This window comes from Nyctereutes procyonoides, unplaced genomic scaffold, assembly GCF_905146905.1.
Source record: "Nyctereutes procyonoides isolate TBG_1078 unplaced genomic scaffold, NYPRO_anot_genome, whole genome shotgun sequence".
NCBI classification, from domain to species: Eukaryota; Metazoa; Chordata; class Mammalia; order Carnivora; family Canidae; genus Nyctereutes; species Nyctereutes procyonoides.
In genome coordinates this window covers 72,650,894-72,678,792 of record NW_026575126.1, presented here as the reverse complement: position 1 = coordinate 72,678,792, position 27,899 = coordinate 72,650,894, and the positions used below count along the sequence as shown (strand labels likewise).

The 27,899-nt window shown below is 50.7% G+C and overlaps 2 protein-coding genes across 7 annotated transcripts; both read right to left on the bottom strand.

Moving 5' to 3' along the window:
- Window positions 1-12: 12 nt before the first annotated feature.
- Window positions 13-6,299, bottom strand: LOC129519622 (uncharacterized). Its single transcript, XM_055340325.1, has 2 exons — window positions 3,072-6,299; window positions 13-336 (listed from the first exon to the last, which is right to left on the bottom strand). The coding sequence occupies exon 1, from the start codon at window positions 4,210-4,212 to the stop codon at window positions 3,244-3,246; it is 969 nt and encodes a 322-aa protein (XP_055196300.1). The 5' UTR covers window positions 4,213-6,299; the 3' UTR covers window positions 13-336; window positions 3,072-3,243.
- RCC1L (RCC1 like) lies at window positions 382-27,481 on the bottom strand. Of its 6 annotated transcripts, none has more exons than XM_055340324.1 (11): window positions 27,462-27,481; window positions 22,628-22,757; window positions 20,989-21,117; window positions 20,017-20,083; window positions 19,134-19,185; window positions 18,264-18,348; window positions 13,832-14,013; window positions 9,944-10,031; window positions 8,889-9,062; window positions 6,310-6,395; window positions 382-1,167 (listed from the first exon to the last, which is right to left on the bottom strand). In XM_055340324.1, the coding sequence occupies exons 2-11, from the start codon at window positions 22,680-22,682 to the stop codon at window positions 1,090-1,092; spliced, it is 996 nt and encodes a 331-aa protein (XP_055196299.1). In that variant the 5' UTR covers window positions 22,683-22,757; window positions 27,462-27,481; the 3' UTR covers window positions 382-1,089. The 6 variants fall into 6 exon arrangements, with proteins under 6 accessions (XP_055196299.1, XP_055196293.1, XP_055196298.1 ...); XM_055340318.1 differs by lacking the exon at window positions 27,462-27,481 and adding an exon at window positions 26,898-27,273; XM_055340323.1 differs by lacking the exon at window positions 27,462-27,481 and adding an exon at window positions 27,076-27,206.
- Between the last annotated feature and the right edge of the window lie 418 nt (window positions 27,482-27,899).

Genomic DNA, 27,899 nt, shown 5'->3' with positions numbered 1-27,899 from the left:
CCCTCCTCTTCCCCTGCTTTGTCTCCACAGCCCACGTAACCATGTACGATACTCTCCACTTTGCTTGTGGGTTGTGTTCGAGTAGCTGGCCCGCAGGGGGCAGAGAGTGTTTGTTGAGCGAATGAATAAAAGGATGGGGTGCAGCCAGGGAGGGAGATCTCGGGTGGGTGACCGGATTACCAGTTACTCTTAGACTTCTATCATTTTCTCCCAACTGAACCGCGGGAGGAGACTCTGTTCAGAAGAATCGTTGTCAAGCAGGATTGTCTTCTGAAGTATTTGTCACTGGCTTCTAGTTGCCTCTTTATCAAAAGCCTTGTTTTTGCAAGCAAATCTCTAAATGATCAAGATAAAAAAAAAGTACTCTCGAGTGCTTAAAAATAAAAAGGCAGAAAATAGACTTTATTCCAAAAGAGATTTTTAAAAGATGTTTTTAAATGAAAGGCCAAGTTTATGTTACTACCTCACATGTTTTCCACAATGTTTGAATCCCTCCTCCAAGGGTGGCCCTCCAGCCAAGCTTCCGCGGGGGGTGCTCAGTCACGAGAGGCTGGCCTCGCTCTAACTCCTGCGGGGGCCTGAAGCCTGGCTCCCGCAGCCGCGCCGGGGCTCTCCCCACTGCCCACGCAGCCCACGCAGCCGCCCGCACTCCTACCCTGAGCTCTGCCGTGCTGGAGGCCTACAGAAGCCCTCCCGGCCACTCGATTCTGAGGCCACCTTTAAGATCAAACAAAATGGCCAGGCTGCCCTCAGAGGAGCTCCTCAAGTCCGATGGGCCTTGGGGAGCCGTCGCACGGTCCTGGAAGGGCTGAGACGTGCGGAGGTTCCTCGCTCTGCTGGGGCCACACAGCCCAGGACTCCTGTCACTGGTGCCAGGCCTGACAAGGACAGCCATCCTGCGATGAAAACGGCGGGTCTCACCCTCGGCTAGAGGGGCCTGAGTCCCCAGACCTGCAGCCTCTTCCTGCTCAGGGCATGGCAGAGAGCATCTCGCTTCACCAAGGGCGCGGAGCCCCCGCAGGGGCCTCTGCTGAGCAGCCCCGGTGGTTCTGAGGCCGGGTTCCGGGCTCCCGCGGGCTGGGCGAGGCTTCAGACAAATGACTTGGCCAGAGTCACCATGTGGTCCACACCACACGCCACATCCACAGGCTCCCCAGGCATCGTCACCTGCAAAACGAGACCCAGCACACGGTGAGGGCACACGGTGAGGGCACACGGTGAGGGCGCACGGCTTGGAGGAGGCCCAGCCCAGGCCTGACCCTGCTCCGCCTCCTGGGAGGTCAAGTCACCTCGGTCCCCCCACGGAAACGGGGGTGCTTCCATGTGGCTGGCAGATCTCTTTGGGTGGACCGGGCACTCCAGCGTCCCACCCAGCCAATGGCAGACATTACTGCTAGAACTTGCACGTCCCACAGACGCTACTCCCTGCTGAGCACAACCCTGCCAGAGGTCAACACCTGCTCCCAAGCCAGGGGCAGTGGCCGTTCCTAGGGGTCACCACCATGGCTCCCTGGAACGGCTCACGAACCCCTGCTCCCTGCAGCCAGGGCCTGTGGGAATGAGGCCCCGGCCAGCATCGTCAGCCACGGCAGCCATCGGCCTCAGCTCTGGGTCGGCTGCTTCCCAGACACTGTGCTCCCTTGAGGAGGGAGCCCCACTGTCGCTGAGGGGGCCACAGGCCATGCTGGCAGTCCTACCAAGGCTGCCCACCCACGCTGCCAGCATTTCACCACAGGAGAGGCCAACCCGCGAGGTGACAGGCAGCCCTCAGCCGACGTGGAAGCTCCGGCCCGCCGGCCCTGTAAAGGACTTTCGCTGGTGTACAGGCTGCCCCTGGAAACGGCCACTCCATCCCGCTCCGGCTGTGCCAACACTCAAGGATGTCCACGTCCCCAGAGCCAAACCAGTTCTCAGAAGGGGGCACTTTCCTTCTTCTTGTAATACTATCATTATCATTACTTTCAGTAGGCAAGACACTCTCATGGCTACATTATAAAATGACATTCAGCACAAAAGAATTAAAAGGCATTAAATCCCTTTTCTTTTTCCTGATTTTATTATTAAGTAAGATCTCAGCCAATATGGGGCTCGAACTCACAACCCGAGATCAAGAATCTCATGCTCCGCCGACTGAGCCGGCCGGGCTCCCCTATATTAACCTTTAATCCCAGCCTGTCAGCACCTGCCCCCTTATTCCCTCCTTCCCTCTGAACTGGAAACCACTTTTAGCCAGTTTCCACTATCCTTCCAGAGGTGCCCAATGCAAAAGCAGCAAACGTAAGAAGAGTGTTTTTAGGTGGCAACTTGCGAGTCAGGGCTGTTGCGCTGCGTGGTCGGCAGACCCCTGCCCGTCTGCCCGGTGCTGCTGTTCCGCCCCAGCAGGTCTGGGTTCTGCCTCCCTCCCCCGCTCCCCTGGGGGCAGTGCTCTGCTGGGCAGCAGGACAGCTGGAAGGGGGATCTGTGGCAGCCGGTGGAGTTTGCCGAGCTAAGGGGGGGAGGCCTCATCCAGATGGCCTGGCCTGAAAGCCCCGGACGGCAGCACTGACCCGAGCCTGGGGCCTTCGGTGCGGGGAGACGAGTCCATTAAGGGCTCCTGGATGGCAGGCAAATGGATGCTAGTGACCAAGCCATGCGGCCTGCCCCTCCCTCCCTAAACAAATGTCTTTAGCGACACCGATGCAGAGATCACTGAACAAACAAGCAGCAGTGCCCCCGCTCATCGCAAAGCTGCAGAAAGCGTTCCAGGCTGACCACAGGAGCAGAAGAGAACACGCTGCCTCCGTGCTGACTGGGCCCAGGTGAGCTCCTAGCAACCTCGCGGGGCCACCAGAGCGCGTTACACTGACCCTCCCCAGGCAGCGCGCCCCGCTCCCCACTCATCCGTACCCACACTGCTGCACTTGAGCTACCTCGTCCTTGTCCCCGGGGGCTCCGCCCATTAGAGCCCCAAGCAGAGTAACCACCTGGCCCTGCTGTGCTCTGCTGTGCTCACAGGGAGGATGGTGGCTGGGGCTGGCCTCTGAGCCCCCTGGGAGTGCTCCCCCTGGCAGGCAGGGTCTTCGGCCTCTCACCGTCTCTGGAGTCCAAGACAATGCGCTGGATGTGCCCTCGTGGAGGTTAAACGGAGCATTTCTTCTAAACCAATTTACACTATGTTACTGTAAAGAGAAACCATTCCAAAAACTGAACTGTGTCTGGCCTGAAGGACTTTTACAAACTCTGACCAGTGTGAGCAGAATCTGTTCAGGGATGTCCCTCCTCATGACAACGCCCATGGCACAAAGGCAGGGGACCCAGAAGGGACGCAGAATCGGTGCCCCTGGCCGCTCCTCGATATGGCCGTATCTGTAACTTCCTTTGTGGCACCAAGAGACCCATTCCCCCCGATACTTCACCTGGGACCCAGGGCTGTGTGGGAAGAGGCCCGGCAGCCAGAGGGTCTGCAGCCTGGGCACTGCATAGTCTGCACTTGGAGCCGAGAGTTCGGGTCTCAGCCCCGCCCACTGCATGGCCCTGAAACGGTGCAGCCCTTTCCATTTGCGGAGCCACAGGCTGGGGAGCAGGGGCCTCCGGAGGCTGTCCTGAGGACGAGAGCAAGGCACCTGGCACAGCCGATGGCTCTGCTGACTCCTCAGATGGGCGGAGGTGTCTAAAAAGAGCGCATTTCTGAGTGGGTGATGTTCCGGGAAGGCCATGCAAACACTTGCCCCATGCCCACACCGCAGTGCCACCAGGTAGGCCAGAGGGTCCTGTATAAACCTGGGCGGTATGTCCCCGCCTCTCCCCACTGCTGGGGACCTGGTTGTTCAGCTCCGGACCCTCGCAGAGGAGGGTACCACAGTGAGGTCTCAAAGTCAGACACATGTGACTGGCACTGGGTGAGTGGCCTTGAGGACTTGCTGACTGTCTCTGAGCTCTGAGTGTCAATGTGCAGCAGGAAAACCTCCAGGAAAGCTTCTGGAAGGACGGGTTTGAGTCCAGTGGCACATGTTCCCTGGGCCTACATACTGTCAGAGCAGCCTGGGCTCTGTGCATCTGAGAATGACAAGTTAGTGCTATTGTAGGAGCTACACATAAGGCTGGTTCCTGCCACCGCCATTCCCCAGAGCCCAGGCTGGAAGGTCCAGGCCCACAGAACGTGGGCAGGGCCAGGCCCCCAGCACCACCCCAGAAGGTGCTCTCCTTCACCAGTCCTCCCAACCCCAGAGGCATGTAGGGCTCAGCAAAAATGTTCCAGGGGGAGGACAGTGGTTTGGCAAGAAAGCAGCCATCAGGGGAACAGCCTGAGGTGTCCCCTCCCAGACAGCAGGGGTGCAGAGAGCAATGTTCCCCGAGGGCCGCTTGGTGAAGTCCATGGAGGAGGGCTCCCGTAAGCTGGCTCTGGCCCCAATGGCAAGTGGCCTTGGCCCCAGGTGCCTGCTACTTCCAGCCCCACAACGGATACCAACGCCCGGCCATTTCGATGGGACAGTACAATCATGACTGATCTTCACTCTAGTCTGGGGGAAAGGGAGGCTGGTGGGGAGCCCCCCACACCCCTCACAGTGGTCATTCATCCAAAACTTGGCCACTTGGCCGCTTGCCCAGCTTCCCCTTGGCGAGAAGTGAGGGGCTACCACAAAAGTGGGACCTCCACGTTGTCAACGCTCACAGTCCTTGCTCTGCCCCCCAGCATCCACCAAGCAGCTGTTCCTCACCCCTTAAGGGGGACCCCAGGCCCAGGATACAAGCGGACGAGCACCAACCAGCCTACACACAGCTCTGATACACATCTCTTCCAACAAATACAAAGCCTCCATTCTGACCTGTTTTCTTAAGCAGCAGCGCCTCCAGCTCCTCCAAAGGGGTCGGAGCCTGCTGAGGTCACAGGGAACCAAAAGAGTCAGCAGCCAAGGGAAACAGCCCCCAAAACACTGAAGTGCCTCCAAACATTTTACAGTGGGTTTTTCAGAGACAAATCCTTATTTTATTCCAAATAGACGCTGCTTTTGCATGTTCACCAGTGCTTTAAAAAATGCTTTACGTGATTTTGAAACATTAAAATACAACCTTCAAGGAAGATACTTAAATATGTGCATATACACATTTGTGAATACACACATGCACGCACCTCTCTATGCAGAGACAGTTTCTAGAAGGAAACAAGAAAGTACCAGTAGGGGCACCTGGGTGGCTCAGTGGTTGAGCGCCTGCCTTCGGCTCAGGGTGTGATCCCGGGGTCCTGGGATCAGGTCCCACATTGGGCTCCCTACAGGGAGCCTGCTTCTCCCTCTGCCTGTATCTCTGTTTCTCATTTTGTGTCTCTCACGAATAAACAAATAAAATTAAAAAAAAAAAAGTATTGGGACACCTGGGTGGCTCATGGGTTGCACCTCTGCCTTTGGCTCAGAGTGTGATCCTAAGTCTGGAGTCCCGAGATCGAGTCCTGCATCAGGCTCCCTGTGAGGAGCTTGCTTCTTCCTCTGTCTGTGTCTCTGCCTCTCAGTGTCTCTCATGAATAAATAAATAAAATTTTTATTTTTTTTTTTAATCAGTATCTGGGACAAGAGATGTGAGACTTATTTTTCGTAACACAGTTTGCACTATGTACACATGTGCCGTTTTCAGAAATGTGAGTAGTTCTTTTTTTTCTTTTAGGAGGACTTAGTAAACAACACTAAGATAAACTACAATTTAGGAAAGAACCTTTTCCCCCTTTAATTTTGAAATGAGCCTTTTTTGTATAATTGCATCCTCCCCCTCAGGAAAGCTTTTATTTTTTTTTTTACTTTGGTGGCTGTGGTATGGCACTCTAAATATTAAACATCCTGCTTGCTTTTAAATTCGCTGTAAAACATTCCTCCACAGGGGCCTCTGTAAACAGGTCCCGGCACACCAACTTTGTCATTTCAGATCTCTCTGTCCTGGGGCCTCATGGCCCCCAGCCTGTACTCTGCTCCTCTGAGGTGCTGGCATGCCTCTGTTTTCCTGCTCCACGTGTCCATGGACAGCCTCTGATGAGGCTTCTTCCAGGGCACTGAGGGACTGGGACCCTCGGCCTGGCTGCTCTTTCCTCCAGCAGGCTGCTCACTCATCAGACCTTGGGACAGAGCTCAGGGCAATGAGCCGCATAGCCCGAGACACTGGTGCCAGGAACTGTCTCTGACTCCTCAGCATGACAGGACCTCACCTGAAGCTACGGGGAAGAAGAGGGGGCAGCCGAAACCTGAGAGAGGAACCTGTTCCCAGGGCCCTGGCACTGGCCCAGCTGCACACTGGGGGAGCCTCAAGCCATGGGTGTGCCCTCATGCCCACCCTGCGCAGGCTTACCCTCCATGGGAAATACTGGTCTTCTAGGCGACCAATGCCAAGGCACCCTCGGATGTTCTTGCCCCACACAAACAGCTCTCCTTTGCCTGCAAAGAAAAGAAAAAGGTAGTTTGGTTGAGGCTAGGCCAAGAGCAAGTCTCCAGGAGGGTCATGAGAACAGGCTTTCTAGAACCAGGGACAAACAGGGCACAACATTAAGTTTCAATTTCTAGGGACACCTGGGTGGCTCAGTGACTGAGCATCTGCCTTCAGCACAGGTGTGATTCCAGGGTCCTGTGATCAAGTCCCACATCAGGCTCCCCATAGGGAGCCTGCTTCTCCCTCTGCCTATGTCTCTGCTTCTTTCTGTGTCTCTCATGAATAAATACATTTTTAAAATCTTAAAAAAAAAAAAAAGTTTCAATTCCTACCAGGCATTAGTGGTTTCCTTTGAATGGAAAAGTATACCATTCCCATACCAAAACACAGCCAAGCCCAGATGCACGCTGCATCCGTCACACTGGGGACTGGCATATGTGTGGAGCTCTGGGGCCAGGCAGCTCCTGCACATAGCCTGCCCTGCGTACCCCTTATGCACACCCCCTCCTCAAATCCTGAGAGCTGAGCCCCCTTGAACCTGGGTCATGCCCTGACAGAGTGAGACACAGGACGATCCGTCATTCCTTGTCCAGGTTTCCGTATTTCGGGACCATTTGGTCAAGAGATACATGGTGACCAGCACCACTGTGTGCTAGGAGCTGGGACAGGGCAGTGACTGAACATGCACAGTTCCTGTCCTCACAGGGCTGCAGCTAGCCGAAGAGTAAGACCTAAACAAATGAGCAAACCTCACCGTAAAAATGAGTGTTTTCAAATTGTAAAAAGTGCCATGAAGGAGAAAGACAGCCCGGGTGCCGTAGACAACAGCATGACAGAACCTAGGGGGTCCCTGGGAACACCAACCTGCAGGATGGACCCCCCCAGCCCTGGCAGGGCACCTCCCACAGCCCAGACTTCACCACAGATTTCCATCCACACCAGCATGGGGCGCTCCTTGGCACAGAGGTCCCATTTCTAGCAGAAGGCTTTGGTCATGGAGAAGAGAAGAAAAGCCACAGAAAAGCCAGGAGTACAATAATATGGGCTGTTAATTAAACAAGGAATCCTCTTGTTACAAGCTGTTGAAGTCCTCTGATCTCACAGCCTCTTTGGTCCTCTACCCTCAAATTTTACGTGTTCAACAGAACAATTCAGTCTGGCTCCCCTCAATGTTAGCAGACCACAGGGTAAACCAACCAATGCCAACCCCCAGCTGGCCAGATGCAAATGCTAGCCGCACAGATGGGCCAGAAGCCCAAGCTCTGATGCTCCACCTACTAAGGGACAGTGACCGGCATGGGGAGGGTGGGCACTGGGTCTTAGGGAAAATCTAGACAGGGAATTCACTTCAACATGACCCACAACGGCCACACGACCTGACAGCAAACAGAAAACAGCCCACCCTCATTGAACACATTGCATGGATTTCCAAGCATATGACTGTGCACATAGTTTAAGCCTGGAGATGTCTTAGAAAACACATCTTTGGCAGCTCAGGTGGCCCAGCGGTTTGGCGCCACCTTCAGTCCAGGACATGATCTTGGAGACCAGGGATCAAGTCCTACATCAGGCTCCCTGCATGAAGCCTGCTTCTCCCTCTGCCTGTGACTCTGCCTTTCTCTCTCTTTCTCTCTCTCTCTCTCATGAGTAAATACATAAAATCTTTAAAAGAAAAAAAAAAAAAGAAAAGAAAAAGAAAATACATCTTTGTTACCTCTAGAATCCGGCCACACGGATTCTTCTTGGCTCAAGCAAAATGGTTTAAAAAAACTCCTGTGACTCTGGACGACCCAAACTCACCATCCCAGGCCAGATGTTTCCTTTCCATAAGACAAAAAGATTTTCTAATCGCAAGGAAACCGCGAATTTACTCGAGGATCACGTGAAATTAATTTAGTGCAGTCTGACTATCCAAGTCAGCTGGAGAGCCAAACTGAACCAATGACACTCACTTGGGGGGGGGGGGGTCTGTTTCTCCAAAGCCATGATGGAGAAAAGCACACCAGCTAGAGGTCCACCAAGTCACGGGACATTTTACGACTTTGTAATTTGGCAAACCTTTGCAAAAACCTCCATCTGGGCCCCACCTCAGATTCCTCTGGAGGACTCAGGCAGATTAGCCTCCATGAAACCACAGGACGGGCTTCCAGACCTGCCTCTAGCCACCACACACATCCACCTCCTGGTTACCCACCGTGGATTCGCCAGACCTCTGCAGGCTTCCGCCAGCCTGCCATGCTTAATGGTCCCCACTCCTACCACCAACTGGCGTCCTCTGGAGAAAACCTCCTTTAATGTTATCCTGACCACGAACCCAATGAACCAAAAACACACAACTCCGGGATGATGAGAAGGCACACATCATCCTACCTCAAGCCAAGCAACTTGTGGCTTAGCCCCACTCTTGAATTATCCACACAGAGAAGGGAGAGCACAGCATGGGACTGCCAGTTAAGCTCGGCTCAGCTCTGCCAGCCTCCGGAGCTGCACTGGTCACTTACTGGTCAGGGCAGCAAAGTGGCTGAGACCACACCAAATATGAGAAACGTGGACTCCCGGGTTGAACTCCGTCAGGCCGAAGAGAGTGGGTGGGATCACCTCTGGAAATGCAGTTTCCACAAGGTTTGGGCCTTTCCCAAGAATCCCGTAGCCCCAGACGAAAACATGTCCTTCTCCTGCATGACAGCAAACACGGCGGTCAATGGGTCAAACCCAGTGCAGCCCGCCCTCACTGGAAATCCTGACTGCACCACCAACATGCCTTATCTCCACGTAGATGGTTTTTTTGTTGTTGTTTTTTCCCCCTCTTGCTTGGCAAGAACATAGGGACGGAGATCTAAAATAATGTTTCTTCCCTCCTCTTTCCAATTCTTGCTTGTGATGGGTGTCTAGCCAGCTCCCAATCTCAGGACACAAACTTCCCACAGCTGGAGGGTAACCAGGATGGGTCCAGGTCATCATCCCCCAGAGGCCCGGGGAGTACAGGAGAGGCCAGAAGGGAGGTTTTTCCTACACGGATGTTCTTTCTTTCACACTGATCAGGAGAGCCAGTCAAGTACACAACCAGCCTCTGGCCAGATTCCTAAAAGTCTCGGAAACGATTATTTTGGTCACAGAAGGTTTTATGCTCCTCAGCGGTGCCAGACATTTAATCCCAGGGGCAAGGGCCTCAGTATCCAGACCCTACAGCTCTTCTCTCTATATTTTGTTTCCCGGCACAGCCTCCCTGGGGAAGGCAGGGCTGAGTCTCTGATCCAGGCTAAGGGAAACGGAGGAAGGAGCTGGTTCTCCACTCCAGAGGTCTGCTATTATTCAGACGTGAGAATGACCAAGTTCTGTTTATTCGTCGTCTACTTTGGAATCATGGCTAGTATCCTTCTGTCAAGGTCACCCTCATCGTCTATGCAGAGTCCAGTCTAACTAGGTCTTCCCACAGCCACCCTCCCCTTCCCTCCCTCAGGATGGGGTCCCCAGCCATGAGTCCAGGGGACACTGAGCCGGCCCCTGTCCGACCCACCTACAGCTTCCCACTCAGATGCCCGCATGAGGGTCTCACCATTTAACACAGCACAGCCTGTACCGCCACACGCAGCCTGCTTCACCTTCCCCACTCCTGAGAAGGGTAAGCACCGAGGGACATTCACCTGAATCAAAACCAGAGCCACAGTTAGAAGACAAGCCAGTGAGAAGTCGGAAATGCTCGGTCTTATGTACAAAGCAGATCAAGTCCCAGGTCATTGGTTCAATCTACAAGTACCTCCTGAACGCCCAAGATATGCTAAACATCTAACCAGGTACTGGGAATACAACAGGGAGGGGTAACCTGGTCCCTCTCTTAAGCGGGGTCTAGTGGAAGAGGTAAGGGGCCCGCCAAAATTCACACAAAAGTAATCTGGGCCGAGTGTAATGAAGGAGAGTCCAGGGTCTCTGAGAATGAATGTCGGGCAACCTGGTTCAGTTTGCAGGGAGGAGCGTCAGGGAAAGACCCGGAAGCCTTCATTTTATCCTGGGACCTGGATAAGCAGGGATAACCAGGCAAGGGGAGAGGGGCCAGTCCAAGGAGCGGAGCTGGCACATAAACAGGGAACGGGGCAGGCAGGACACCTTCAGGGGTCTGAACAAGGTCAGAGAGGATGAAGCAGAGGGATGAGGGGGGATACAGAGACCAGACATGCAGGACGTCGTAGGTCAGGGAAAGGAGTCGGTCTTTCCCCTGAGCACAGGTAGTAAGAGAGGAGGGGCATGATTTCCAGAGGTAATGTGATGGCTAGGACACAGTGGAGGACCGAGATGTGGAGGATACACAGGAGCTCACTGCACCCAGAGCCAGTCAAGTGGAAATGCCTGGGGATATAGACGTGCAGACCCTGAACAGTCTGGGTAGAGACCAGGAAGCCCGTACATGGCCTCTGCAGATGGAGGCCACATGGGTTGGGTGTAAGGACGGATGGGAAGGGGCCAGTGGAGCAGGGGATGTTGAGGCTATGGTGAAGAAGGCCCAGCAGATGGAGGAGGGCTTCTGAGGAGGGAGGAGATGTGCCCCAAGGCGCAGGGAGGAGAATCACATCTCTGGGGGGCAAGATGACATCCCCATGCTACAACAGGCAGTGGGCCTGGAGTGGAGGGTGGAGGACTCCGAGTGGGGAAACTGAGGGCACCTTCATCTGATAGTATATGGACCAGATCTGCTGCCAAGAATGAGAGACCTGAGGTGTCAAGGGTTTGGAGGATGAAATGTGGCCAACTTAGCCTTCCAGTGGGATTTGGTCTTGGCACCTCTGAAGAGTAACCCTCTGGAAAGGCAGACTTTAAGTGCTTCAGTGACAGCCATGAATCTTTACAGATGCACTTTCAAATGGGGACAGCTGGAGGGTAACAGTCCCTAAGCTGACTTTTAAGGAATAAGGGGGCTCACGGATCCAGAAAACGTACGCCTGGAGGGGGCAAGGCTGTCAGACAGCGTCTTTACCTGACTGTGCCCTGATCCAACACCTTCAGCAAGCGCCAAGAAACGCTCTAGCACAGGGCCACTGCAGCCGCCCACAAGACGAGGCCATGTTGGGCTGCTTCTAAGACAGTCCCCATGATCCCCACCTCCCACCAGTCACACCCACATGGAGAATGCAGGTGAAAGCTAGGGGAGGTCACCGCCAAGATTAAATGATAAAAGGCTGGCTGCTGTCCCATGGGCACTTTCTCTTGCTTGCTCTTTGGCTTGCTCTGATGAAGCCAGGTGCCATGTTGGGAGCTGCCACATGGAGAAGCAGGACCAGGAACCAAGGCAGGCTTGGCCAACAGTGAGGAACTGGGGCCCCGGTCCAACGATCCAGGAGGTTCTGTGTCTTGCCAACCACCACCGGGGTGGTCCTGGAAGTGGAGCCTTCGGCTGCTGAACCCTAAGCCTTCAAGGGACCAGGTTCAGAAAACCCAGCGAAGTCACCCCTAGATTCCTGATCCTCAGCAACTAAGAGAGAATAAATGTGTGTAGGTTTAAACCACTAAGTTTCGGGTCATTTGTTATGCAGTGGTAACAGTGCCACAAAACTGGATCTGTCCCCCACAGGGAGGCAGTGGGGAGATATTTTTCTCAGGACCTGGGAGCAAAAGGAAGAACCACAGTTTTCCCTAACGACCGTGTTGTTATAGAAACAATGAATCATTTAAATGCGCCTGTTTTCTTCTCTACTCTGGCTATTAGAAAGCTCAGAACCATATCTCTTAACAGCTTCTAGCCACTGTGACGGACCACAGGGAATGCTTCTCCTCATCTTTTTCACTGACCTTTTTTCCCCTCAGGGCTGATCTCTTTATTAATACATATTTAGGGCAGCCCAGGTGGCTCAACGGTTTGGTGCAGCCTTCAGCTTAGGGTATGATCCTAGAGACCCGGGATCAAGTCCCATGTCAGGCTCCCTGCATGGAGCCTGCTTCTCCCTCTGCCTGTGTCTCTACCTCTCTCTCTCTCTCTCTCTCTCTCTCTCTCTCTCTCTCTGTGTCTCTCATGAATAAATAAATACAATCTTTAAAAAAAAAAAAAAAACATATTTAAGGGGCACCTGGGAAGCTCAGTCAGTTAAGCAGCCAACTCTTGGTTTCAGCTCAGGTCATGATCTCAGAGTCCTGGGATGGAGCAAGCCCTGTGTTGGACACTAAGCTCAGCAGGGAGTCTGCTTGAGATTCTCTCCCTCTGCCCTTCCAATTCATGCTCTCACTCCCTAAAATGAAGAAATAAATCTTTAAAATATATGTATATATATATGTATGTATATGTATACATATATATATATACATGAAATGGTAAGTTGTCAGAAGTTTGATGGTATTAAGGAAAAGTGTATTTTTTAAATAGCCCTTATCTTTTAAAGACACAATATGGAAACTTTAATGGATAAAATATGATAATCTGGGACTTACTACAAAATAACCCAGGGCAGGGGTGCCTGGGTGGCTCAATTGGTTGAGCGTCTGACTCTTGGTTTCAGCTCAGGTCATGATCTCAGGGTTGTGAGATTGAGCCCTGTGTCATGCTCCACATTCAGCACAGAGCCTGCTTAAGATTTTCTCACTCCCTCTTCTTCTGCCCCTCCCCCCATGAGCATCCTCTCGCTTAAAAAAAAAAAAATCCAGGAGAGAGAGGTAGATGGCAACAAAAACTGACCGTTAAGGGTAGGGATTGTTTTGGGGAGAGTGGGATATGGGGAGTAAAGAAAATGTTGTGGAATTGAACAGCTCCACAACCTACATAACCTGCATAACTACACTAACAACCACTAAATTCTATACTCAAAAATGGTGGATTATGTCTCTGGTTTTTTGGTTTTGTCTTTTTTTTTGTTTAAATGGACCATTAGTTGGTAATGGTTGAACACAAGTGAGAGATAGAGATTCATCATGCAGTGAACTCTACTTTTTGTTTTCATTTGCAATTCCCCTTAACGTTAAAATCATGCTGTGCTGTACTGATGGTGGCTCCCTTTGGTGAGAAGGTAGGGGCGGTGACCAGAGAGGCCACATGCAGTGACTTCTGAAGTATTGTGTGTCCTACTGGTTGGGTGGGTAGGTGGGGTACAGGTGTCCTCATGTCACACTGGTGATCTGCATGCTTTACTGGGCATATATGTCACACTGCAATAGAAAGCACATGGTGCCACCATGGGAACTACATAAACTGCCTCATACCCCTTCTAGACTGAGACAGGGCACGCAGGCACACCCAGCAGACTGCTCTAAACCAGGACTATCACATCAAAGGGTTGATAAAGATGGCTCTGGACCCCAGCTTTCTTTCCTGACTCCCATAAGATGGCTAAGAAGAGGCAGCCTTACAGGTGGTCAGGCCTGAGCAGCACTTCCTACACCACACTTTGCTGAAGAAGCTCTCATACATGCCCTTACCACTCTGTATTTCCAAAGCTCCCAGCCCGGGTGGTAAGTGACCTCGTACCTGTGTGGAGTCAGTGACGGAGGCCAGCTGCAGATACTCAGAGTTCCCCCAACCGAAGAGATCACCCTCAGCAGACACGGCCAGGCAGCAGTCACCATAGGTGGCCACCTGCACAACATTCACTCCAGCCAGGTCTCCGCCCAGCTTGGTGGGCACGCTGGTGATATCGTAGTGACCTAGACCTGACATGGTGGCAAAGCGTTACTCCCAGTTATGGACTCCTGGAATAAATACTTAACACAGACTTACTATGTGCCAAGCACAGTTTTCAACCCTTTACCAACATCATCTTGGAAATGCTAATCTAGGAGCAGCCTGGGTGGCTCAACGGTTTAGCGCCCCCTTCAGCCCAGGGTGTGATCCTGGAGACCCGGGATTGAGTCCCACGTTCGGCTCCCTGCATGGAGCCTGCTTCTCCCTCTGCCTGTGTCTCTGCCTCTCTCTCTCTGTGTCTATCATGAATAAATAAATAAAATCTTAAAAAAAAAATGCTCATCTAGGGACGCCTGGGTGGCTCAGCAGTTAAGTGTCTGCCTTCCACTCAGGTCGTGATCTTGGAGTCCCCAGAATGAGTCCCGCATTGGGCTCCCTGCATGGAGCCTGCTTCTCCCTCTGCCGGTGTCTCTTGCCTCTCTCTCTGTGTCTCTCATGAATAAATAAATAAAATTAAAAAAAAAAAAAAAGAAAGGAAATGCTAATCTGTTTCTCAGCTGCTCTACAACTTCCTTCTCCACCCTCTCTCAGAGGAGGATGAAACGGGAAGAATGATTTATTTGTAAGACCCCTGAGGCTTTCTAAGTCTGATTCAAGTTAGAAACCTATGCCAGATAGAACAGCCCTACAAAATAAGGCCAGTGGATCCTAGGAGAATACACACACAGAACACTGCAACAAGCAATCTCTAAAGCACCGCTGAGCTTACCAGAAAATAAAGGCAATCTCCAAGAGCCCAACCCACCCCAGCCCCCTACATCACCTCCCAAAATAACAGTACACCAAAACTGGCATGCTGGCGTGGCAGACGGTGAACAGAGGAAAAGGCAGGGCTGGCCAGAGGATATCAGGACAAATGTCACCATTAGCACTGTGATGGAGAGTGAGCCCTGGGCAGCAGACCAAGGCAGAATGCACACCAGAGACTCTCGCTTTACACCATGCTTCTGTAAAGGGACCCAAAGCAACGTCCCACTGGCAGCACCCCTTAGCAACCGGCAGAAGCAAACCCGAATCCTCTCTGGAGTAAAGCGTCTCCAGTTTAGGCCCTTCGAACTTCCACAAGTTGGATTCAATGAAATATAAGCTCATGGTCAAAAGTTACTCAGCACTTAAGGAAGGATACCCGTGAGTCAGAGAGTAAACTGAACCAACAAACAACCACTTGACAGTCTCCAGACTTCAGTCCCTGATATTAGAATATACAAAACTTTAAAAAAAATAACTCTGTGGGCAATGTTTAAAGAGATAAAAGCAGGAACAAGGGACTATTGAAAATGCCCAGGTAAATCTGAAAAGGAAGCAATAAGCAATGAAGAAAACAGTTAAAATTCAAAACTCAAATGGACAAAAGGTCAAGACAAACTCTGGGAGAAACCACATGCGACGCTAGAACTGCAAAGAATACAGGTACAAGGGACGCCTGGGTGGCTTGAGCACCTGCCTTTGGCTCGGGGCGTGATCCTGGGGTTCTGGGATCAAGTCCCACATCGGACTCCCTGCCTGGAGCCTGCTTCTCCCTTTGCCTATGTCTCTGCCTCTCTCATGAATAAATAAAATCTTAAAAAAAAAAAAAGAATACAGGTACAAGATAAAAGAATCCTTAAAAATCAATAGGAAAAAAGACAAGTCAGCAAATGGGCAAAGAACAGAGTGTATGTTTCAGAAGACAGAAAACAAGACTGGCCTGTAAATTTATAAAAAGATGGTGGTCACTCTCAAGCAGTTATTAGGAAAATGCAAATTCAAACCTTAGTAAGATACTATTTCCCGCTCACGAGACAGGCAAAAGCTTTGAAGTGGACAATAGTAAGCCTTGGCCAGGCTGAGAACACCACCTTGCAGCCAGGGGACACTTGGTTGCAACAGTTTCAGAAAACAATCATTTGAATACAGGAGCATATTCTACAATCTCCTGCCACTCACAGCATCTTCATGAGAGCACTAACATGTTCTAACATGTGAATGGGAGACACAGTTGGCCAGAGAAACACTGCTTGACATATAACAGAAAGTTGTAAATCGTCCAAATATCGATTGATGGGAAACTGAATACACGGAGGTATATTCAGCGGTAGAATGTCGTACAGCTACAAGAATGAATGAACTGCACTCAGCAAAGAAGGATACAAAATCAACACACAAAACGAACTGCATTTCAGGGGCGCCTGGTGGCCCAGTCGGTTGAGCATCCAGCTTGTGACTTCAGCTCAGGTTTTGATCTCAGGGTCGTGAGATTGAGCCCCACATTGGGCTCTGCACTCAGCAGCAAGTCTACTTGAGATTTACCTCTGCCTCTGCCTCTCCTTCCATGCTCTCTCGCTCTCTCTCAAATAAATAAATCTTTAAAAATAAAAATAAAAAATAAATAAAAAACAGATCATTGATGTATAGGTTTACTTCTGGACTCCCCATTCTATTCTAATGGTCTGTCTATCCTGATGCCAGTACCACATTGTTTCAATTAGTTTAGCTTGCTATAAATTTTGAAATCAGAAAGTGCAAGTCCTCCAACTTTGTTCTTTCCAAAATCTTTTGGCTATTTGTGGTCCCTGACAATTCTATTAGAATTTCAGGATCAGTTTGTCCGTTTCTGCAAATAAGGCAGTTGACATTTTGATCAGGATTGCACTGAATTCGTAGATCAATTTGAAGAGTATTGACAACATATCATCTTTTGTGCATACTATAATACATGTATAATAAGATTTAAAAAAGAAAAAACTCAAACCGTGAAGGATTATGAAAGAAAGGAACAAGATCCTAAGATAGAATCTGCATGGGAGGAAGACAATCGTTTTAGGAAGGATGTCCAGGAAAGACTTCACAGAAGAGATGGCACCCAAGATGAGGCCTAAAGGATGAAAAGGAGAGCAAAGACAGGCATTCCAGGCAAGGATCAGCTTGTGCCAAGGCCCTGTGGCTGCAAGAGGAGGCATGCTCTAGGAACCGCTGCAGGGGCCTGTGTGACTGGACACTAAGCCCGGCAGGCAAGGGCAGGGAGGTGAGAAGAAGTGTCACCTATGACAGCTCATTTCTGGAATGGCACCAGAAAACTGTTAACCATGGTTTTCTCCATCAAGTGGGACTCGCACTTTTAACCTCATTTCTGTGCTGTCAGGATGCATCTATCAACGATATTCTTATTTTTATAAAAAGCTGATCTTCAAAAATTACCAACAGCACGATTTTAAAAATAAAAAGAAGAGCGAGCTTTACAGTTACCAAAGAAATGAGCATGAAAAAAAGAGGTACAGTGATGAAATTAGCACACTTAAATTGACCATATTTGCTGCTAGAGAGGTTATGGCTACTGTAGTACTTCCATACATTGCTGAGGACAGTACAAACTGATAAAACTCTTAGAAAGCAAGTTAACAATATATTCTGAAAACACAAAAATATTCTAATCTTTTGACCCACTCCTGGACATTTATCCTAGGGCATCAATCCCAAAAAAGAAAAAGTGTACATATATGTGATAAATGTCATAATATCTTCAATGACCAATGTGTGGTCGCCCTCCCATTCCCCTACACTGCTCCAAAAAGTATACCTCCTGAGCAATAGGGTAATGATTAAGTAATTATTTGATAAATAATTATTAATTTACCTTATGGTAAATTAGCTTGATGCTGCATCATACAAATATTAAAAACCCCATTGTGAAATCTATACCAACAAAACTTAAAAGAGAAAACAAGCATATAAAATCACATCTATGTTATAATATAAAAGATGTATACATATGAACAAGAACCAGAAGAAAACGCAAAACAGCAAACAAAGGTGATGCACTGTGCTGGCAAGATTATGTAGGATTTACACAAAATTTTATTTTATTTTTTTTCAAAATTTTAATCTTAAATTTAAAGGCCTTCCCTTCAAATATCAAAAAACAAAAGGATTAAATAAGCAAGGTTAATAAAGATTATCCCTCATTTCTCCCACCCTTAATCACATTCTCCTCAAAAGAGTTAAAATCGAGTTCCCTTTAGATGGCATTTGTGTATCTGTTTGTTGAGGGGTGGCTGTAATCCTCTACCCAACCCTGGACGGGTTGGTGGCCATGGGAGGAGGGGTGAAGGGAATAAGGCGGGACAGACTAGCTAGTGTGGTAAGAGAGGGAAGAGTCTAAGGAAGGTGGGGGCTAGTCCACAGGAGCGCTCCAGCTCACACCTCCCTAGGGCACCAACCCAGGGGTGAAAGGTCCCACTACCTGTTTGCCCATCAGCACCCCAGCCACAAGAGTAGACTTCTCCTTTGTCCGTCAGGAACAAGCTATGGTCCTGGCCACAAACCACCTGTCAGACAGAGGTGAGGCTGATGAGGAGAAATCCTTGGAAGCCCAGTGTCCTGGTCGATGGACCCAAAGCTCACCACATTCCCTACCACTCCCAAGCAGCAAGACAGCTGGGTCTAGGCAGCTGCCCCACATGGCCTCCACATCTTATTCTTGCCCAGTCCCCTCCTCCATCAGGCTTTCTCTTCCCCATTCCCCTCCTCTGCCTCTCTACTGGCAGCTAATCTTTGTCACTAGCTCACCATCCACCCTTCCAAGCTCTCAGGCTGCCCCCTTCTTCAGCCATAAAACCTTTCTGGCCCTGGTCTATCCAATATATGCCTCTGCCACCTCCCCCACGATGCCTTCTCTCCCTCCCATTCCACCCCTGAGAGACTTAACAATTCTCCTGTGCTTTCAGGGCCCTTCCTGTAAGCACCTGCTTATGCATTTAAGTATTTACTGTAAGTACTTCCACATGCCAGGGTCTGCACCAGGGATGGAAATGAAATAGTGAGCAAGATATAGCCAGCCTGGGACACACACACACACAGCTACTTTACCCTGTCTCTCCCCCTTAGAGTGTCATCCCTCAAACCTTATTAAACTCTGTACCACCATAACCTAGTGAGAACCAATACTCTCCTGACCTACAGTAGACAGGCAGTAATTTTTACAAAAATAGTGTATTAATTCAGATAACTGCCCTAACCAATGTGCCCTCACCGCCCCCCTCCCCCACCTTTCACTCCTGCAAAAGCACCCCTAGGGGCTGGATGAGTGGGGCTCTCAGCACTTGTCTCTTACCTGGACCACCTGTCCATCGAAGTCCTGCATTCTATTGACTTTGTGACTTTCACTGTGGCGGGGGGGGGGGGGTTAGGGCATGGAGTGGAATTTGGGGAGAAGAAAGACATATGGTCATGGTAAGCACTGTGTGGTCCTACCTCCACATGCACACAGTTACAGTTAGGGAAAGTCTCAAGGTCAAATATAAGGCAGAGGTAAGCCGAGGCAGGAGAGTAAAACAAAACAACTCTTTAAAAAAAAAAAAAAAAAAAACTCTTTGGTAATTTTTTTTTTAATAGGCTCCACGCCCAATGTGGGGTTCAAACTCACGACCGCAATATCAAGAGTCGCACGTTTTCCGGACTGGGCCAACCAGGTGCCCCCCACTTTGGTAATTTTAATATGCTGCCAGAGGTGAGAGTGGTATTTAGACCCAATTTGAGGAAGCAGAGGGAGTTTTTTTAAAGACCAAAACAAATAAGGGGTTCCTGGCTGGCTCAGTGGGTACAGCAGGTGACTCTTGATCTTGGGGCCATAAGTTCGAGCCCCATGTTGAGGGTAGAGATTACTTAAAATCTTGAAGAAAAAAAAAAGACTAAAATAAGAATAAACAGAGAGGAATTTTTAAAGTTAATCCATTTGGTAAAATAGAAAACTAATTCAAAAGAAGTTCTATGCACCACAAGAAATGCCTGTCTGCCCTCCCTTCCACTGAGCTAATGCTCAGAGCTCAACCTGCAATGAAGCAATACCCTCCACACAGCTTTCCAGTGACTTCTCACCACCCCTCTCAAACATGGGGAAGCTAGCCACTTCCTGCTCAGTGGGTCTATCACTCAGTAACCACACGGGAAATGTTAAATCCTTAACACGATCTAGGGAAGTCCTTTGGGGAACTCACCTGTAAATTTCATTTTCGACCACATTTCTTCCACATTGCCCGTAAGCGTTGTTTCCCATGCTGAAGACTAAAGAATAACACAACCAAGGAAATCAGTTCTGCAGGTTCTGGGGATCCCAGAGTGTGAGGACTGCAAGGGGCTCTCGGGAGTGGTCTTTAGTCCAACCACTCACCCTAAGCACTTCTGATTTCCTTCTCTCATCCCCTCAGCCTTTGCAAGCACACCCGCAGACATGCTGGGGGATCTGGCCGCTTGACTGTCCCTGCTACCTCTGCCTTTCCCTCTCCCCCTCTCCCTCGCAGGCCCTCATTCCACCTCTCAGGAATTCAGCACTCCGAGGCAAGCACCTCCTGGGGAGGGCCCCAGCACCCCTACTCCCTGGATCTGTCACTAGAGCATGCCCTCCACGCCAAACCTGCTCTTCAAAGAGTTCCTGAACACCACCTTTGCCTTTGCCACAAAGCAAGCTTAGCCAGAAAATGAAATTGGAAACATTTAGTCAAGTTGGCCTTTGCCTAGAAATAATCGCTCCTCTAGAGAGAGTCCGTGTTATCTGGAATCTGGAAGCCCACCAGTTGAAGTGCTGGCAAACAGACTCCTTTTTTAGTACAACAGAAAAAGCTGTCTACACGCACAGCCCAGCTCAGCGACTTCACGGCAAAGCAAGTGGGAGGCCTTGCTAGGGTGGCCCAGTATGCACTGTCACATTTATAAATACTAGAGGTTTTCTAAGAATCACAGAGAGCGGAGAACATCAAAGAGCTGGCAGGATCTGTCCAATACGGTGATCTTGAACGATCCTACCAGTATGGTTCACTTATAACGAAGCATATATAATGAGTATTTCTTGTTCGGGAAATGCCGGCAGCCTCAACTAATTACATGTGGTTCCATCAAACGAAGCAGTTTAGACCCAAAGGCAAGAAAGTGGTTCCCCTACTCCCCCATGAACCTGGCAGAGGCCAACTCACCTCCTTCGCAGTCTGTCAGGATAAGAGAGTGGGCTCTGCCGCAGGAGACCTGCAGCACCCGTGTCTCCTGGGGTCTGTCTAGAGGCAGTGGGACAGGTGAGGGCTCCAGAACATACTCATATCCCCGGGCTGAAACAAGAGTGAACAGGTTCACAGTGCGTCATGGTGATGGAGAGCCACAGCACTCCTGACATTAGTCAGCTGGTAACTGAAGCTGGCATGCTTTACATAACTCTGTCCATTTCTACATATGCCTAAACTGCTCTCAATAAAAGCTATAACAGAGGAACCCGGGTGGCTCAGTTTATTAAGTAGCTGCTTTTGGCTCGAGTCATGATCCCAGGGTCCAAGGGTCGAGCCCCACATAGGGCTCTCTGTTCAGTGGGGAGTCTGCTTCTCCCTCTCCCTCTACCCCTCTCACTGCTCACCCTATCAAATAAATAAAATAAAATCTTTAAAAAAAAGGTATACAGGACGCCTGGGTGGCTCAGTGGTTTAGCATCTGCATTCGGCTAAGGGTGTGATCCTGGAGTTAAGGGATCGAGTCCCACATCGGGCTCTCTGTGAGGAGTCTGCTTCTCCCTCTGCCTGTGTCTCTGCCTCTCTCTCTGTGTGTGTCTTTCATGAATAAATAAATAATCTTTAAAAAAAATGATAATAAATGCAACGTGGAGTCTTACAACAGACTTCAGTGCTGACTTACAAAAGAATTTTAAATATAAAATTAAGTGAAAGAAGGCATAAAATACACACTGACCAAAACTGTACAAAAATGTATGCACATGAATGAGAGAACAAGAAAAAAAATGAAATGTTTATCCAGACAATACAGCCATCCCCCCTTATCCATGGATACATCTTGGATACATCCAAGATCACCAGTGGATGCCTGAAACTATGGATAGGACCAAACCCCATATGTACCATGTTTTTTCCTATGCATACATATCAATGATAAAGTTTAATTTATAAATCAGGCAAGGTGCCTGGGTGGCTTGGACCGTTAAGCATCCAACTCTTGATTTCAGGTCAGATCATGACCTCAGAGTCCTGAGATCAAGCCTCACATCGGGCTCCACTATCACTGCAGTTTGCTTGGGATTCTCTCTCCCTCCCCCTCTCCCTCTGCACACACTCTCTTTCTCTTTCAAATAAATAAATAAAATCTTTTAAAAAAATTTATACACCAGGCACAATAACAGGAACACCTTTACTTATCAGTAAAGGCTCTTTTGCCTAAAGATTCAGTGTTATTACCAAAGAAGCTGACAATCTAGTCCAGGGCAGCCCTGGTGGCGCAGCGGTTTAGTCCTGCCTGCAGCCTGGGTGTGATCCTGGAGACACGGGATCAAGTCCCACGTCGGGCTACCTGCATGGAGCCTGCTTCTCCCTCTGTCTGTGTCTCTGCCTCTCTCTCTCTCCCTGTGTCTCTCATGAATAAATAAATAAAATCTTTAAAAAAAAAAAAAAAAAAACAACAACAACAACAATCTAGTCCAGATAGTTTCAAATAACATCCATGTAAGACTCCATCTACTGTGTTGTGCCAGTCTGGTTTATGTCATCAATATTCTTGAAAACAAAAGGGAGCTCCCTCAGACCAATCACAGCACAGAGAAGCCAAGATGAGAACACTCACTTTTATCTTTGTGGCTCCTGTGAAATCCAAGCTGGGAATCTTTGTTGAGCCCCATACCCCAAACTTTCGTCACATCCTTAGTTTTAGAAGAGAGCAATGTGAATCCATAGCCACAGGCAGCAGATGAAATCTGAAAAAGAATTCCAATAAAGCATGAACTGATTTGTGATATCAAGTTTTTTCCACAATAAATGACAGGTTGTTTGCTCAATCAAAGAACATACAGTATTATATGTGGCTGTCAATTAACCGTCTGCCTCAGCTTAGGTCATGATCTCAGGGTCCTGGGATTGAGCCCTGAGTCAGGCGCCACACTCAATGGGGTGTTTACTCCTCCCTCTCTCTTTGCCCCTCCCTACCACTTGTGCACTCTCTAATAAATAAAATCTTAAAAACAAAAAAAGAAACTAGACAAAATTGTAAAAAACAAAAAACAAAACAAAACAAAAACCTTTTCAGGGATCAAGAAATCAAAGGCAAATAAATTGAGAAATGTGGGATGCCTGGGTGGCTTAGCAGTTTAGTCCTGCCTTCGGCCCAGGGTGTGATCCTGGAGTCCCAGATCGAGTCCCACGTTGGGCTATCTGCATGGAGCCTGCTTCTCCCTCTGCCTGGGTCTCTGCCTCTCTCTGTCTCTGGGTCTCTCACGAATAAATAAATACAATCTTTAAAAAAGAATAATAGTAAAATAATGAATAAACAAATTGAGAAATGTTTATTTGTGAAAGACTGCTAGAACTTCAGGTAATGGGGGGGTGCCTGGCTGGCTGAGTCTTGATCTCGGTGTTGTGAGCTCGCACACCACACTGGGTGCAGAGATTACTTAAATAAGTAAAACTTGAAAGAAGGAAAGAAGAAAAGGAAAGGAAGGAAAGGAAAGGAAAGGAAAGGAAAGGAAAGAAAGGAAAGGAAAGGAAAGGAAAGGAAAGGGAAAGGGAAAGGAAAGGAAAGGGAAAGGGAAAGGGAAAGGAAAGGGAAAGGGAAGGGAAAGGAAAGGAAAGGAAAAGGAAAAGGAAAAGGAAAAGGAAAGGAAAGAAGAGGGACACATGGGTGGCTCAGCGGTTGAGCATCTGCCTTTGGCCGAGGGCGTGATCCTGGAGTCCCAGGATGGAGTCCCGCATCAGGATCCCTGCACGGAGCCTGCTTCTCCCTCTGCCTGTGTCTCTGCTTCTTTCTTTCTGTGTCTCTCATGAAAAAATAAAGAAGAAAGAAAGAAAGAAAGAAAGAAAGAAAGAAAGAAAGAAAGAAAGAAAGAAAGAAAGAAAGAAAGAAAGAAAGAAAGAAAGAAGAGAGAGAGAGAGGGAGGGAGGGAGGGAGGGAGGAGGGAGGAGGAAGGAAGGAAGGAAGGAAGGAAGGAAGGAAGGAAGGAAGGAAGGAAGGAAGGAAACTTCAGGTAACAGCAGCAGCAAGAACTTCAGGTAACAAAAGAAGGAGGAAGAGGAGGAGGAGGAGGAGAACAACTTCAGGTAACAACAGAAGAAGAGAAGAGGAGGAGGAATTTCAGGTAACAGCAGAAGAAGAAGAGGAGGAGGAGGAGGAAGAAGAAAGAACTTCAGGTAACAACAGCAGGAATCTGCAGACTTCCCATCTGGGGTCCTCCATCTACTCCAGCTCAATCAGCACACTAGTTTCCAAAGGGCAGGGTTGACCATGAAAACCATCAACTTTGTTGCCAGGAAGGACACACTCACTTTGGGGTAGAAAGTGAAAACTCATGCTCAGTAGTGAACCCAGTGAGAAACAAACAAGGAAAATTCACAACTTGGCCATCTGAGGTTACAACCCTGACCAGGGCAAGAGGAGAGGCAGACCAGTCAAAAGTGCAATGGAAAGATCTTAGAAGTGAAATTGCCAGAGAAGGCTTTCCACACATCCACAGTGGACTGGGAAACTCCGCAAGTAAACGAGGGAGATCTGAGGATCCAATCCCAAGTAAAGCTGAGGCAGACTTGAGAACAGCCTGATATTTGAATGTGGTCCCTGACCTATACACAGAATCAAAGGTAGAAGGTAGAAACCTTGAAGGCTTAAAGTGTCTGAGCACAATCTCTGCCCAAATCATTGGCTGACCACAAAGGTATATGCTAGGAAGCAACACTCAAGCCAGGCTGAGGGATCCCTGGGTGGTGCAGCGGTTTGGCGCCTGCCTTTGGCTCAGGGCGCGGTCCTGGAGACCCGGGATCGAATCCCATATCGGGCTCCCGGTGCATGGAGCCTGCTTCTCCCTCTGCCTGTGTCTCTGCCTCTCTCTCTCTCTCTCTCTCTCTCTCTCTCTCTCTGTGACTATCATAAATATTTATCATAAATAAATAAATTAAAAAAAAAAGTTAAGAAGCCAGGCTGAAAAGGAGGGCGCAGAGAGACAAATCAATAACTGGAACAAAGGTATCAGTAGCCATGCACAGCAAGGAAGACTGTATACTTGAAGTCCAAAAAGTTACTAAATAAATAAATAAATAAATAAATAAATAAATAAAAGGGCGGGGGGTGCTTGGGTGGCTCTGTCACTTAAGTGGCTGCCTTCAGCACAGGTCATGATCCCAGAGTCCCGGGACCCAGCGCCACCTAGAGCTCCCTGCTCAGCAGGGAGTCTGCTTCTCCCTCTACCATACCCCCCGGCCTGTGCTCTTTCTCTCTTCCCCTAAAATAAATAAAATCTTAAAAAGGGGGGGCAGGGGCAAAACAAAACCTCAAGGGAAGAATATCAGAATCCAGACATGCAAAGACCTACACCGAAGGGACAAAAGCAGCCAAAAGAAACTGACACTAATGGGACCCGGACATTGGATTTATCAAAGACTTCAATAAACTGTTGTTCAAAGTATATTTTAAAGCCATGTTAAAAATAATAAAATAAAATAAAATAAAATAAAATAAAATAAAATAAAATAAAATAAAATAAAACAAAACCCTGTTTAGGGATACCTGGATGGCTCAGTGGTGAGCATCTGCCTTTGGCTCAGGTCGTGACCACAGGGTCCGGGGATCAAGTCCCCCACTGGGCTCCTCATAGGGAGCCTGCTTCTCCCTCTGCCTGTGTCTCTGCCTCTCTCTGTGTCTCTCACGAATAAATAAAAGCTTTAAAAAAAATAATAAAATAAAGAGCAAGATGGTTGATGTGATCCAACCACATCGATAATTCTGTTAAAAGGACACGGACTGGGGACTCCTGGGTGGCTCCGAGATCAAGTCCCAAGTCGGGCTCCCCACAGGGAGCCTGTTTCTGTCTCTGCCTGCGTCTTTGCCTCTGTGTGTCTCTCATGAAAAAATAAAAGCTTAAAAATAAAAAATAAAAGAAATAAAAGGACATGGACTGAGTGGCATCAGTGAAAATGGAGCAGCAAGCACACTGGGGAACGTCAGAATGCATGCTTTCAGAGCCCTGGAGATCAGCCAAAGACTTAAAGCCATCTAGGGAATGTTCACTCAAGAAGAGCAGCTGTAGGAACAGCAGCAAGCTTTGCAGCATCCCAACCTGACCCGCTCCGGTTCCGAGAAGCTCGCAATCGCAGCGCAATCGCAGCGCAAACCCGCAGTCGGGCAGCCCCTGGAGAGGCAGAAGGGGCCGCAGCAACTTCGAAGCGCCGTCCCCAGGGCGCTCTCATCTGACCTGCCCGGGGGAGGTGGTTCCCCGGGAGACCCCAGGCACAAGGCTCTCCTTATCTGACCTGACCTAGATACCACCCAGTGCAAACAGCCTTTCCCCCCAGGGACGTGTGTCGAAGAGCCTCAGCGTCGCTGCAGCTGCAGCTGCCTCCGGTGGCGGAGAAGAGCTGGGGCAGGTAAGAGGCCAACAAAAGGGGTTCCGGACTAGCTTGACCCGACGGCGGCTTCGCCCGGACGGCAGTGCGCATCCCTCCAGCACACCTGGAACACCCACCTGGAACACCGTAAGCCGGGCTGACCGGAAGCCGAAGCCGGCCTCCAAACTAAGCCTCTAGCGTCCCGGGGGGCGCAGCGGTTAGCGCCTGCCCTAGGCCCAGGGCGTGACCCTGGAGCCCCGGGGTCGAGGCCCGCGTCGGGCTCCCTGCACGGAGCCTGCCTCTCCCTCTGCCTGTGTCTCTGTCTCTCTCTCTCATGAATAAATAAGTAAAATCTTAAAAAAAAAAAAAAAAGTCTATTCTGGAACCGCGAAGAAATTAAAGTGCGCCCTAACGCGCTCCCCCCGCGGCCTGCAGCCGCCGCAGGGTCCTCCTCCCCGGCGCCCGCCCGCCCGCCCGCCCGCCTGGGGGGCGGCGGCGGAGGCCGGGGGGCGCCGCGCAGCCCGCACCTTCTGGTCCAGCTCCAGGCGGTAGGGCACCGGCTGGATCCTGCGGGGCGGACGCGAGCCGGCGCGCCGCTCGGGCCCCGCGCGGGGCAGCACGAAGGTGGGCACGCCCAGCGCCCCCGAGAAGCTGAAGCCCCACACGAAGACGCGGTCGGCGCGGGCCGCCCGCTCGCCCACATACTGGAACACGGGCGCGTCCGCCTCGCGCCGGCTCCGCGAGCGCCCGGCCGCCGTCCCGTGCCCTCGCGCCGCTCTCAGCGCTGGGCCGGAGCCCGGCCCGCTCAGCAGCCGCCCCAGCCGAGCCCCGGCCTCCAGCGCCGCCGCCGCCATGCTGCGCCCCACGCCTCAGCGCCTCCTGGGCGCCGCCATCCTGGTGACCTCTGACCCCACAGCCCGGCGGAAGAGCCCGAGGTCACGTGGACCCCCGGCTGACGGCAAAGGCGCGGAGGGCCGCCAACGGCCGGGCGGGGGCGGGGGCGGGGCCGGCGGCGGGGGCGGGGGCGGGGCCGGCGGCGGGGGCGGGGCCGGCGGCGGGGGCGGGGCCGGGGCGCTGCGCCCCCTGCTCACCTGCCGGCCCCCTCGCTCCGCGGCCGCGCTGCTTACGGAGCGTTCTCCCGGCCCCCGCGGGCAGGCGGCGCTGTGGCCGCGAGGGCTCTTTGCCGCCTGGAGCTCCCCCGTCCCGGTCCACCGCTCCCGCCACGGCGCCTGGTCATTCCTCGGCCGGCCGCGCCGTCTCCATCGGCTCCGGGAGGCTCAGGGGTGCTGCAGCCGCAGGCCCGGGGTGCAGCTCTTGCCGCTGCCCCGGCTGCCCGGCCCTGCAGGGAGGTGCCGCTCCCCGAGCCCAGCCGCGCACCCCGCTGGCGGCCGGCGGCCTTCCTTGTCACTTCCGCCCCAGGACTGGTGCAGGCCTCCCTGCTTAGCACGAGGGCCCCAGTGCCCCTCCCCGTTGCGGGTGTCTAGGGGACCCCGACTCACCCTTGCTGTGGAATCCTGTGCGGGGGCGGG

Excerpts from the sequence above, each read along its gene's own strand:
- LOC129519622 (XM_055340325.1), bottom strand. The coding sequence starts at position 4,212 with ATGCCTCTGGGGTTGGGAGGACTGGTGAAGGAGAGCACCTTCTGGGGT.
- RCC1L (XM_055340318.1), bottom strand. The coding sequence starts at position 27,224 with ATGGCGGCGGCGGCGCTGGAGGCCGGGGCTCGGCTGGGGCGGCTGCTG. Across the intron at positions 21,118-22,627 it reads CAGGAGCCACAAAGATAAAA|CCCGGGGATATGAGTATGTT; the intron begins GTGAGTGTTCTC and ends CTCTTGTTTCAG. Across the intron at positions 10,032-13,831 it reads CCGTCACTGACTCCACACAG|GTGAATGTCCCTCGGTGCTT; the intron begins GTACGAGGTCAC and ends GTTTTGATTCAG.